The sequence below is a fragment of the Erythrolamprus reginae genome, chromosome 3, assembly GCF_031021105.1.
Source record: "Erythrolamprus reginae isolate rEryReg1 chromosome 3, rEryReg1.hap1, whole genome shotgun sequence".
Lineage (NCBI taxonomy): Eukaryota > Metazoa > Chordata > Lepidosauria > Squamata > Dipsadidae > Erythrolamprus > Erythrolamprus reginae.
Window position 1 is genome coordinate 129818352 of NC_091952.1, and position 12793 is coordinate 129831144.

The window sequence follows — 12793 nt, forward strand, 5'->3', positions numbered from 1 at the left end:
AGAACTGTGGGAGAAATCATTTTTTTTCACTGTTAATATCTTTTTCACTGCTGTGATTAGTTGATGAAATAACATCGATGAGCTATAAGTTGGCATGGAAGGTGCTGTAATACTTGTAGTTTGGAGTTGAAAGTCTCATTGTTAAAGGAGACAATCACACCTTGAGTTTTAGATATGCTCACAAATATATGGATAGCATTTTTGGTTAATCATTCCAATATTGCTAATGTTTTTTTCTGTTCCAGCAATGGAAAATCCTGAAGTGCTTGTAGGCAGCTGCAGTACTCAGGATGATGAACATTTATACAGTGTAAAACATCATGCATCAATGTGCCAGCTTCTGGAAGATCAGTTAAGAAGAAAACTTAAATTTTTCTTTATGAATCCCTGTGAAAAATTCTGGGCCCGAGGAAGGAAACTGTGGAAGCTGGGCATACAAATTCTGAAAATAGCTATGGTCACTATCCAGGTGAGATACACAGCTGCAGTACAATTATTACTTACACATTTTTAGCTACTGCTATATAAATTCAAGAAATTATAACCAGTTGAGTGACAACCTCTGATTTACTGCTTCTTTAGAGACTTGTGTTTTTAGAACCATCTGTACGGTTGGTATTTGAAACTTTCAGACCTTAATACAGGCAGCCCTCGACTTATAACCATTTGTTTAGCAACTGTCTAAAGTTACAAGGGCATGGTTGTATGATTAGAATTTGGGCGCTTGACAGCCAGCATATACTAACGATGGTTGCAGCATCCTAGAAACATGTGACCTGCATTTGCAATCTTCCCAGTTGGCTTCCAACAAGCAAAGTCAATAGGGAAAGCTGGATTTATTTAGCAACCGCATAATTCAATCAATTACTGCAGTGATTCATTTAAAAACCATGCCCCCCCCCCATTTTTAAAAATAAAACCAGGTACATCTCATATAATAATTGCCTTGCTTAGCAACAGAAATGTTGGTCATAATTGTGATTGTAAATCAAGGACCATCTGTAAGTATTGAAATGACCTGTGTTCTTACACACTGAATATTTTGGAAGAAAATATTTTTGTCAAGTATTTAGTATTGACAAATTTAATAATATTATATGTATCTTCATCATATGTTCTCCATCTGTGGTGCAAAAGAACTTTCATAAGTGCCAGCTAACATAGCTATCTCATTTAGGAATTATAGAACTTTTAGTCCAAATATTTGATGGATGGTGGATTGGGGTAATGAACAGAATAGGCTATTAGTCAAGTGGAGACAATGAACAATATCAAGATTATAGTTGCAGTTTCATTTCATTATTATATATGTCACTCTTCAGCCTTCTACTAATTAAATGCTCATTGTTCACCAACTATAAGGAAATCTGTGTGTTCAGAATATAGTATGAAAATGTCCAATATGAACTATACTAATATTATATTATGTTTTTATTCAGCAAAACAGATCCAAGATCAAAAAGAATAAAATAGTCATGATATTGAACTGGGCTAAATTATAAGTGTAACAAGAATATAGTTACATAAATATAGGAGGAGTCTTTGACCACTGAATGAAAATAAAAGTTGTAAATCGGAGGGATGGTACCCAGCTCTTTTTTCCTATATGTTCAATTCCTGATTTATTTACCTTTCACACTCTCAGGGTAAAATGAAACTACCAAGAGAATGAGTAGGGAATTGTGGTAGAACTACTGTATTTTTTGGAATATACAGATAAGAGGCATCCTTTTCCTCCCTAAAAGAGGCTGAACATTTGGGTGTGACTTATACTTTGAATGTTACTTTTTCAAAGTTTTTTTCCCCAGCCCTAGCAAGGTGCTGACAATCTTCTCTGCTTCCTATGCCCTCCAAAGAAGGTTTTTTCCAGCCCTAAGTCTTTGCAGGCTTGCTTTCATTCCTACCCCCTCTGAAAAAGGCTTTTTCAGCCCTAACCAGAGGATAGAATAATGTATTCAAGCTGAACTGACTAAGAACACTAGCCAGATGAATACCTGATAGGTAGATTCCCCCCCTCTATTTTACTCCCCCGAAACTAAGGTGCGTCTTATACTCCAGTGTGTCTTATACTCTGAAAGATACGGTAGCTACGAATGCTCCATCAATTAAAAAATTTAATGTACTTGTGGTCAGAATGGACTTTTTGAGTATTTTAGCTGAAGAATTCCCTTTCTATTGATATTTTCAGCTTGTAGTTTTTGGTTTAAGCAATCAAATGGTGGTTACATTTAAAGAAGAAAACACGGTATCCTTTAAGCATCTATTCCTGAAAGGCTATATGGACAGCATGGATGACACCTATGCAGTGTACACGCAAACAGAGGTCTATGACCAGATCTCTTTCGCAATAAACCAGGTAATATTTATCTATCCATCCATCCATCCATCCATCCATCCATCCATCCATCCATCCATCCATCTATCTATCTATCTATCTATCGGCTGTATGTTCCAGCATAAGTCTGGAATGACTCAAGCAATTTTAAACAAACTTGGTACACAGATGATTTACCCTCTGGAAACAAATACTGTGGGAGTAAGACACCCTAGTACCCCTTAGTGTGTGTGTGTGTTCCAGCATAACTCTGAAACACCTGGGCCATTAATGAGAGCGAGTGCAGCGTCCTACAGTGGACATTGTCTATGATTCACTTCTGTCACAGCTTCCTCTAGAAAGCCAGCCATGACATTTGCCCTCCACTGGGCCAATGGGAAAGCACTTGATATTCCCTTCTCTTGACAGAAGGTGGGCCAAAGTGCCATGATTGTAGAAAGGGTGGGAAAGAGGAGTGCGTTGGAGGGGGGAGGGACAGGGCAGGGGTGATGGGCATGGGGGTAGGGGGAAGAAAGGCCCCTCTTAATGACTCCCTGTTAGAGGCAGACGACGCCCCCTGGTGGATTTAGGGCAAAGTGCCAAGATTGTAGAAAGAGCGGAAAGAAGATCACATGGGAAGGGGAGGGCAGGGGTGATAGGCATGGGAGTAGGGGGCAAAAGACCCTTCTCAATGGCTCCCTGTCAGACAAATGCTTTGAGGTCTATAAATACCCGTGTAGTGCTGGGTTTTCAGCTAGTATTTTATAAAATATTGTACACTGAACCTAAACTAAGCTTGAAAAAGCCAAGTCATTATATGTAAACAGATATGAATGGAAGGAAAATCACATTGGTTTCCTATACCATAGAGCTTGCATTGGCTCTAATGAGGCAAGAGATGCAGACCTTTTAATTCCATAGTAACCTCATGAGATAAAGGTAACACAGGCAATTGGCCCATAAAAATGAGGTTTTCTATGACTGAATCCATTTCACCGAGTTTTATTTGAACCTTAGTCTTTGTAATTCTATTCATGAGATCAATAAATCTGAAAAGCAGTATGTTCCATCGCAGACATTCTCTTGTGTCTCCAATTAGTTCAGTTTTTATTATCAGGCAGCTCCATTAACTGGTTGTACCTTGTCGCTTAGTTCTTACAGCTGCGTGCTAATTCGGTTGGAAATCACGCCTACGAAAAGAAAGGATCAGAAGAGACGCCCATGGCAATATGTCAGTACTTCTACAAGAGAGGAATTATCAGCCCTGGAAATGACACTTTCGATATTGACCCAGAAATTGAAACTGGTGATATACTGAACTACTCAAATCAGATAGATTGCTTCTGTGTGTGTGAGAGAAAGGAGAATGAGAGTGGGGTGGGCGGAGGTCAGAAAGAGAGACAACTTGAGCAAAGTCATAGTGTTTAAAAGCAAACACATAGTAATTTCCAGTATCATTACAATATAATGGGTAGACACTTCAGATGTTTTATTTGTACAGGAAGAAACTCAACTACTGCAGATAGTCCTCACTTAGCAATTGCTTCATTCAGTAACAGTTCAGAGTTATGACAACAGTGAAAAGGTATATTTAAGACCAATCCCTGAACTTGCAGCTATTGCAACATCCATTGTCACCTTCTCAGCTTGTTTCCAACAAGCAGAATCATTGTGGAAAATGGCAGGAAGTCACAAAAGTCACATGCCATTTTGCTTAACAACCTGAGGTGATTTGGTTAATGACTGCAGTGGAACTGTCATGGGATGTTTCACTTTATTACTATATCACTTAGTAACTGTGATTAGTGAGGACTACTTGTACATTAGAGTCTTGTTTAAGTCATGAAAACTGCAGTAGTGGTGCTTCATTTAATTCCTTGCCCCATTTCACTCAAATGATGTCAGCTTCAGTCAGACCTAGTATATTCCATATAGATGTACATTGTTTATATCTATGGAGATTCTCAGTCATCCAGGTTATGGTTGTCCTGAAGGTGCTTTTTCAAGAAGTAACTGGACTTTCTGGTTTTTCTTTGAATATGTTTTGTTTCTCCTCCAATAAGCTTCTTCAATTCTGAGCTGAAGAAGCTTCATGGATGAGAAACAGAACATCTTCAAAGAAAAACCAGAAAGTCCAGGTGCCTCTTGAAAAAGCACCTTTAGGGTGTACGTGGCTTAGTTTCCAAGTGGCCTGATACCCTGCTGATAAAAATGGCTGACTCATAGCCCAGTGTGTTGACTTTATTGTATCTGAAGCAGATTCTCCATACTGGTAATTATTGAACAGAGTTAAGGGTGCATCTACTTGCAAGATACTGTAGTATAATCAAAATTGAAGCAATTGATGTCCCTCATCCACAAAAGTGTCTTGCCAACTCAACGTTGCAAACATCACCAACACTAATTGGTGATTCAGGTTCAGGGTGAACTTTACTATTAGGAAAAGTGAGGCAGTGCCCTCAGACTGTAGACATGTGATAGAAAGCATTAGTAACCTGTTGGATGACATAAATGTTTGCTGTGTGGATTATTTTGCGCTCTTACTTTTGCCCTGAAGTATTGAAGAAAATGTCACCTTACAATGCACATACAAATCCAGTTAGCTTACCTGCCTGAGCCATTCATGTTTATGTGCTTTAGGCAAATACCGAAATATATTGCTGACTCTACTGGCCTCTGAAACTTTGAGAATAAATTTGAGTGGACAGTCTTAACTGTTCAACATTAATATTGGTTACTGAACATATAGAATTATTGGTAGTGTCTGTTATGAGAATTCAGAAGCATTGTGACTTATTTTTGGAGTTTGGAAATAGTGACATAAATAATAATCTCTTAGCGAACTAATGTATTAAACATATGTGCACAACATTTCCAAACAATACCAAAAGCTGAATTCTGTAAGGATATCTTAGCTTAAACCTCTTGGGTATGAAATATATTAAAGGACTGTTGAAAGATTGAGGGTCTTTTCTTGATATATGTATGCAATTACATGAACCAACGTGTAACATATACAAATAATTACAGTACAAGAACTTTCTGAATTACTGTTTCTTCATTCTATTCAGATGGAAGTAGTTCATAACTGCATTGAAACATCATTCTACAGTCATAAGTAGAAGGGCCTGTAACCATAGAAATTAGGGTATTAGGGTACTGATCTGTGGATCAAGTATAAAATTTCCTTTTTGGGTTTATTTTTAACAAGCAGATATTTCCAGGGATTCTTTATCAAATAAGAATTCCCATTAGGCAGAAGTTCAGTAAATATATGCATTAAATTAATGAAAAAACATAGCTGCTTTTTTCTTGCAAGTATGAAGAAAGATTTTACATCTCGTATTATTTAGATAAGACTACTAGTGACCAGATTGGATTTAATTTCCTTATTACTGATTTTCTGTCTTCCTCGTCTTATTAAATATTGAGTATTTTCTATATGCCGTAAAGCATGTGTCTTCCCACAGAGTGTCTTTATGTGGAGCCCATACTACCTCTGGAAAATGGGACACTGAGGAAGACTCCTTTCAATTTCACTTTGGACTTCCAGAGGTGAGGAGAAATAAAAGGTGCTGGCATTCTTGAATATTTTTGGTAATGGTGAAATAAAGCTCCGGTCTCTGTTCTAGACTTGTAACTCTGACACTCACGTTCAAACTGAAGGCCATTAATCTCCAGACCATTCGACAACATGAACTCCCAGACTGCTATGATTTCACACTAACAGTAATACAGAGGTGGAGTCCTTGGAACTTTCTGAGCTTGGTTGTTTATGTACAGATAAACTAGGAAGCAAGTAAAAAAAATTGAACTGATGAAGACTTGTAATTAGCCATTTTCTGAAGGGCAGGTTTGGGATGGGAGAAATGGGCCTAGATTGTGTCAGCGTCTTCTTAAAGTGGACTATTGCAGTATATACATTAGCAACTTAGAAGTAGAGAATGAAGTGAAATGATAACGCTGAAGCTAATCAAGAGGCAGGCACCAATGATTTATTGCTACCAGAGATTTGCCTGCCCACAGCTGCAAATACCCATTTGGTAAATCAGCTATTCTTTGTGTGTGTGTGTGTGTGTGTGTGTGTGTGTGTCCTGCAAGTCACATTAATTCTCGCGGTAACTCACTTATTCTCCTTTTAGTTAAGTTCAAAACATAATTCTGTATAGTATTAGCTTTTAGACAATAATATTAACAGTAATATTAATACTTTTGCTTATACGTAACTGTATTGTACATTTTAAAATTTGTTTCTATTTATTTTTGGTTGACTGTGCCTGGCGGTCAACTTGAATACTCCTCAGATGGAAAAGTGCAATAAAACCCAAATAGTGATAAGAATAGAAAATTTCTGAAACAATATTAAAAAGATGAAGACATTGGGTCATGTTCTCTTGTTAAGTTTTGTTCGAGGGTTATTCAGATATATTCTTCCTTTATTCTATTTCTCCACCTTATTTTTAAACTGCTTAGATTTGGGGGAGAATGGTACAATGACAGAACTAAACTAACCCCACGCATTTTCTGTTTTCTACAAAACATGCTTTTTATATCCCATCACTGCTTCAAAGTTATACTTCAAGCTAACTATAAGACTTTATGGCTTATTTGAGAAGAATAGTAGATAAATAGATAAATAGATGGATGATAGGTAGGTAGGTAGGTAGGTAGATAGATAGATAGATAGATAGATAGATAGATAGATAGATAGATAGATAGATAGATAAATATAGATTTTGATTTTATTACCAAGCATTAGGCATAAATTATTCAGATTCTATCTGAACTAACGAGTGTTTAGAAATAAGAATAATAGCATCTTTTCTATCTCCACAATATCTACAGATACTCTTTGATAACAAAGCTCATAGTGGAAGAATTAAAATAAGCCTAGACAATGATATTGCCATCAAGGAATGTAAAGACTGGCATGTTTCTGGATCAAGTAAGCTTAAAAAACATACCTTTCTTATTACTTATTTAGTGCTTATTAGGTTTTATTGAAGGCCTAGTGATGCATGAAGTTAAATACAGTATTTGCTATAATCTGCAGTAACTATATTTTTTAAAGTATGTTTGTCAACTGAGCACGCAATTTGAATATGTGTGTTACATCATTTCACCTATAGTCCTGAAAAAAGTCTCTTTCTATATGGTTAATATTTACAGTACTGGCGAAATTCAAAATTTTTCCCTACCAGTTTGGTGGGTGAGGTTTGGTGGGCGTGGCAAGGAAGGATACTGCAAAATCTTCATTCCTACCCCACTCTGGGGCCAGCCAGAGATGGTATTTGCCGGTTCTCCTAATTAGTCAAAATTTCCGCTACTGGTTCTCCAGAATCTGTCAGAACCTGCTGAATTTCACTTTTGATTTACAGTATATTAGAAGGGAATTCCCCACAATGGGAAATTTGCCCCAAATGCAAATAACTACATAACTTGAGGGAGGAAGGGTCCTCTTTAGACTACCAAAAGTGTGAAGCATTCATTCTTTTTGATGGCTTTGAATCCTTTAATTATCCACCTCTCCCTGTATTGAAAAATTAAGTAAGATGGAGGCATATTCTCCATTATTAGCACTCTCTCAAGGCAATTTCACGAAGAAAATTTCCCCTCAGACACAAATGAGTATGTGTTCTATGAGAGTATCAGGTTAACTATTATGCATAGACAAGTAAATCGATCTTTTTTTCCCAGTACAGAAGAATACCCATTATATGATGATCTTTGATGGTTTTGTCATACTGACATGTCTTGCATCACTGATTCTCTGCACACGATCTGTAATTAAAGGAATTTATCTACAAAGGGTAAGCTTATGTTTGTCAGTATCTCTTAATAAATTTAATTGCAGCTTTTCAATATCAATTTCTCTTGTCTTGCCCTCTCACGTATCCTAGGAATTTGTGACTTTTTTCCAACATCACTATAAGAAAGAAGTATCTTTCTCTGATCTAGTGGAATTTGTCAATGGATGGTATATCATGATCATCGCTAGTGACCTTCTTACCATAGTTTGTTCTACATTAAAGATGGAGATACAAGCTAAGGTAAGTGACTTGAATCCTGATGACCTGTGTTCCAGTTTTGGAAGTCCCAATCGAAATCTTATTGACCAACCTGAATTTTGTTATTTTTATAGTTCACTTGAGTCTTCAACTGGGGAAAATGGTCACATTGAGAAAACTGCTGCTCCAGAGAAGGCATTTTTCTAGCTGTATATTTTACCTATCCATGGTAATATCATTAGAAATTAGAAATGAGCAGTATCTGTGCATATCATCAAAAGTCTATTAATTTGCTGTGCAATGCATTTGTGCTCTTTGTCCACCAGGAAACAGCCCTGACATTTTTAGCCCATTTCTTTTTAATGTTATAAGGTTTACTCACCTCCCAAAAACTGTCTCCTAATCTAGCAGAACTTTATGTCTTCCATCTCAGTGTCAAAAGAAAAGAAAATATGGTATCCCCAAGAGTTAAAATGAATATAAAAGGTCCTTTTTTATGGGCACCCCAACTGAAATTCCATTAGTGTAATTTATTGAACATCATCTTAATCTTCATATACAGTGTGACAAGCTATGATGTCTGCAGTATCCTGTTAGGAACTTCCACCATGCTTGTGTGGCTTGGAGTGATCCGCTACCTCAGCTTCTTTAAGAAATATAATATAAGGATCTTCTGGAACACTCATGCTCTTGGTATTCTTTTCTGTTATTACCTGGCAATGCTGAATATCTTTGGAAAGTCTAATGAGCATCTCTGGGTTTTTCTTGGGCCTTGTTTTTCAGCTGCTTATTTTGACTCTCCGTGCAGCATTGCCCAATGTCATTCGATTTTGCTCCTGTGCGGCTATGATTTATCTGGGTTATTGCTTCTGTGGCTGGATTGTGTTGGGCCCATATTCTGCTAAGGTACTGTGAGTTGGATGTTTGTCATCTAGTTTTGTATCTGAAGGGTCTTGCGCAAATGTTAACAAAATGAGCACGCTGCCAAGATATCTGAAAGGGCCAGTTTACCACTTTAGTTATGTAACTATACATGATCACCAGAATATGGAGTTGTCACGTATAGGTATATATTGTGCATTATCTGAGGCATTGATGCAAATAAAATATTGTAATATCCAGAGATTTTCAAGGGCTGGTATTGAGTAAAACATGTAACATTTATTTGCAGTTTACTGTATTTGACCAGTATTTTTTAAACAACTTGAGCAAAAAATGGAAATAATTTTCTTTTGTCTGTTTGTTCCTGAATATTTGTTCTCTTCTAGTTCCATACCTTGAATATGATTTCTGAATGTCTTTTCTCTTTGATAAATGGAGATGACATGTTTGCTACTTTTGCAAAAATGCAACAGAAAAGCTACCTGGTGTGGCTGTTCAGACGGATCTACCTCTACTCTTTCATTAGCCTCTTTATCTACATGGTTCTGAGTCTCTTCATTGCCTTAATTACAGACACGTATGAAACAGTGAAGGTACATAAATATCACTATAGGATGTTACTTTTAATTTTTGAAATGTGAATTTCCAAAAGTTCTGAAATAGTTTTCTGAATATCAAATGATTTTGTTCATTTCATTAGTCTCTTGTGCAAACAGAGATATTCTACACCTTTGCAAGAATTCATCATAACATCATGACATCATCATACAAATGACACAGAGCTCTGATAAGTTCATATTTACTGCAAGTAAGCAAAAAAGGGCCATTTGCATGATGACATCATGATGCAGTGTCATCATTTATTCGGTCTATGTCAAACTCACAGTCATGTTACCGTCATATAATGTATTGCAATGTTTCCCCCCTTTGCGGAACTGGGGTGGGCTTGGCCTGCGCATAATGCATCCAAATCACAGGCCATCTGTTCGATTTATTCCATAGCTGAGTGATAAGTTTTTTGTGTTTAATTTTTTTTTTGTTAGCATGGTTTATCTGGTTCTAAAGAACTGAGCAAGTTCTTTAGAACAACCAAGACTGAAGTTTAAGGCTATAACCTATTGCTTAATTTCCCAACTCTACTTTAATGTGAACTAATATGCTTAATTTCCCTTGGGCAAGAGGACATGTACTATGATAACAGTTGTTTTTCCCTTCCCATTGCCTATAATATGAGGGAATCTCTTCAGAAGATAGTTTGGGTGCTCCAACTTCCTAATGTCCTCTGTAGACCCTAAAGACAAAAAAAATATGAAAAGCCCTCAAGCACTCTTCTTGCAATACTGACGTGAGAAGACCCCAGGAGCAAGACAAGATTTTAAGTTAATGTTATGTTTATATTGAATTAAAAGGATATTTAATTCAACACAATTCCTATGATTTTTGTTGTTTTTGATGCAAAGTTGTGTCTAATTCATCGTGACCCCATGGACAACATTCCTTCAGGCCTTCCTGTCCTCTACCATCCCCTGAAGTCCATTAAATCTCACGCTGACTGCTTCAGTAACTCCATCCAGCCACCTCATTCTCTATCATCCCCTTATTCCTTTGCCCTCAATCTCTCCCAGCATTAGGCTCTTCTCGAGTGAGTCCTTCCTTCTCATTAGGTGGCTAAAGTATTTGAGTTTTATCTGCAGCATCTGGTCTTTTAAAGGGCAGTCAGGGTTGATATCTAGGACTGACCGATTTAATCGCCTTGCAGTCCAAGGGACTCGCAGAAGTCTTCTCCAGTGCCATATTTCAAAGGCCTTGCTCCCTCTCTATTATTTAATTATTGCCTTAGCAGCCATCCGCATCTTCAGGTAGCTAACGTACGATTTGACAAAGCAGATTTGGCTCTGGTTAGCTTTCATATCGGAAGTTGAAAAACATCTAGTGCTGTGGGAGGTTGAAAACCAATCCTGGAAGATGGCGGGAACCACATCACTTTCTTACCATTCCTGGGCAATAAAACTGAATGGATGTATCCATGTAAATCACAAGGGTCCAGAGAAGATGGCTTTGCTCTTTGATTTCAGAATTTTCCTCTTGTCTCATATGAAAAATTATAATTTGGCAGCATCATTTGGAAGACATCTGAATATTTCCTCCAAGGCTACTAGAGTCTGCCTGGAATCCTGAGGCTCAAAGTTGTGTTCCCCTGTCATTTCTACCAGGGTTTAAAGACCAATAAAATGCAGATTACAAGTTCACCCTAATTTCCCAATCTCATGTGGAAACTTGGGGGAAAGTGGATGAGAAATAGGGTGCAAGAACCTCACTTTTCTACTTATTTAATGGCTTCTAACTCACCAGGAGAAACCTGACCTTTCCTATTTTTCCTCACCTCTCTTTAAAAATTGTGTATTTCATAGCCATATAATATCCACTGGAGTTGTAGTACATAACAACTCTTTTTTTTTTTAGCATTACCAGCATGAAGGCTTTCCAGAGACAGAACTTCATTCATTCATAGCCCAGTGCAAAGACTGCCAAACTCTGGAAGATACAGATTAGAAGAGGAGAGTCCTATAAATATTTTCTGTTGTTGTAAAAGGTTGGTGACTAAAGGCCTGGGTGACAGTTGTATCATCTGACAGCTTGGTTTCTTCAATATTAAATTAAGTTGACTGCTGTGAGAACAGAAAGCAGGTTAACAGAACATCAGTCTTGAATCTAGTGAAACTGTAGGCACTTCCTCATAAGCCTAGTGACCCTACACTGGTTTGAAAGCTGCTCTGGATTCCCATGATCCCCCAGTGTCATAGATAGATAGATAGATAGATAGATAGATAGATAGATAGATAGATAGATAGATAGATAGATAGATACCCATTTTTCAGAATTGCAAATGGTTAAAAGTGAAAGTAATTACTGATTTATTTTAAATTTTCTGAGGGTTGAGGAATAAAGATACCAGTGAACCTTTAAAATAATGGTGCATAAGATAACTTTGGTATTAGTTATACTTTTCTAAAGTGAGCAATTGTGATTATCCCCACTAATTCTTTGGTTTTTTATAACAGTACGGTTTCTTATCTTGCACTTCTTATTCAGGGTGACTTATTTTTATTAAAATTATTTTCTTTAGATCAATAGATCTTGTTTGATTTATAAAATGGGACCATTTTGATTTCTTTATTACATTTTTGTGCAGCTGGATAACATCTCTGTACCTTTTCCCCTTCTTTAGGTCTTAATAAAAACATTGTCAAAAATTGCTGAAAGTAGTTGGAGATTCTGGAGCTGGACAATCATCACAGATTCAGTAAGAAATCATCAAAGAGGAAATTCAAATATAAGAGGCACAAAATTGTCATAAATGTTTTTGAAATATGTGCTGGTAATTATGTTAATTCTGAGTCCTAATTACCATTTAATGCACAGCATAAACTTTTTATGAAAAACAGTGGAAAACTGAAATTATATTGTGATGTACTATCATTACTCTTACTATGTTATGTTACAGGCACAATGTATGAATAACTCTACGTAAATTACTGTATTTTTCGGAGTATAAGATGTACCGTATATACTCGAGTATAAGCCGACC

General features: G+C 36.9%; 1 protein-coding gene across 1 annotated transcript; it reads left to right on the forward strand.

Annotated features, from left to right (window-relative positions):
• The first annotated feature begins 247 nt into the window (after window positions 1-247).
• Window positions 248-11757, forward strand: LOC139165806 (mucolipin-3-like). The gene is made up of 12 exons (XM_070749038.1): window positions 248-469; window positions 2189-2356; window positions 3467-3620; window positions 5785-5869; window positions 5947-6043; window positions 7160-7259; window positions 8012-8124; window positions 8215-8364; window positions 8883-8984; window positions 9106-9228; window positions 9591-9797; window positions 11668-11757. The coding sequence occupies exons 1-12, from the start codon at window positions 248-250 to the stop codon at window positions 11755-11757; spliced, it is 1611 nt and encodes a 536-aa protein (XP_070605139.1).
• The last annotated feature ends 1036 nt before the right edge of the window (window positions 11758-12793 follow it).

Excerpts from the sequence above, each read along its gene's own strand:
- LOC139165806 (XM_070749038.1), top strand. The coding sequence starts at position 248 with ATGGAAAATCCTGAAGTGCTTGTAGGCAGCTGCAGTACTCAGGATGAT. Across the intron at positions 8,125-8,214 it reads AAGGAATTTATCTACAAAGG|GAATTTGTGACTTTTTTCCA; the intron begins GTAAGCTTATGT and ends CACGTATCCTAG. Across the intron at positions 8,985-9,105 it reads GCTTCTTTAAGAAATATAAT|CTGCTTATTTTGACTCTCCG; the intron begins ATAAGGATCTTC and ends CTTGTTTTTCAG.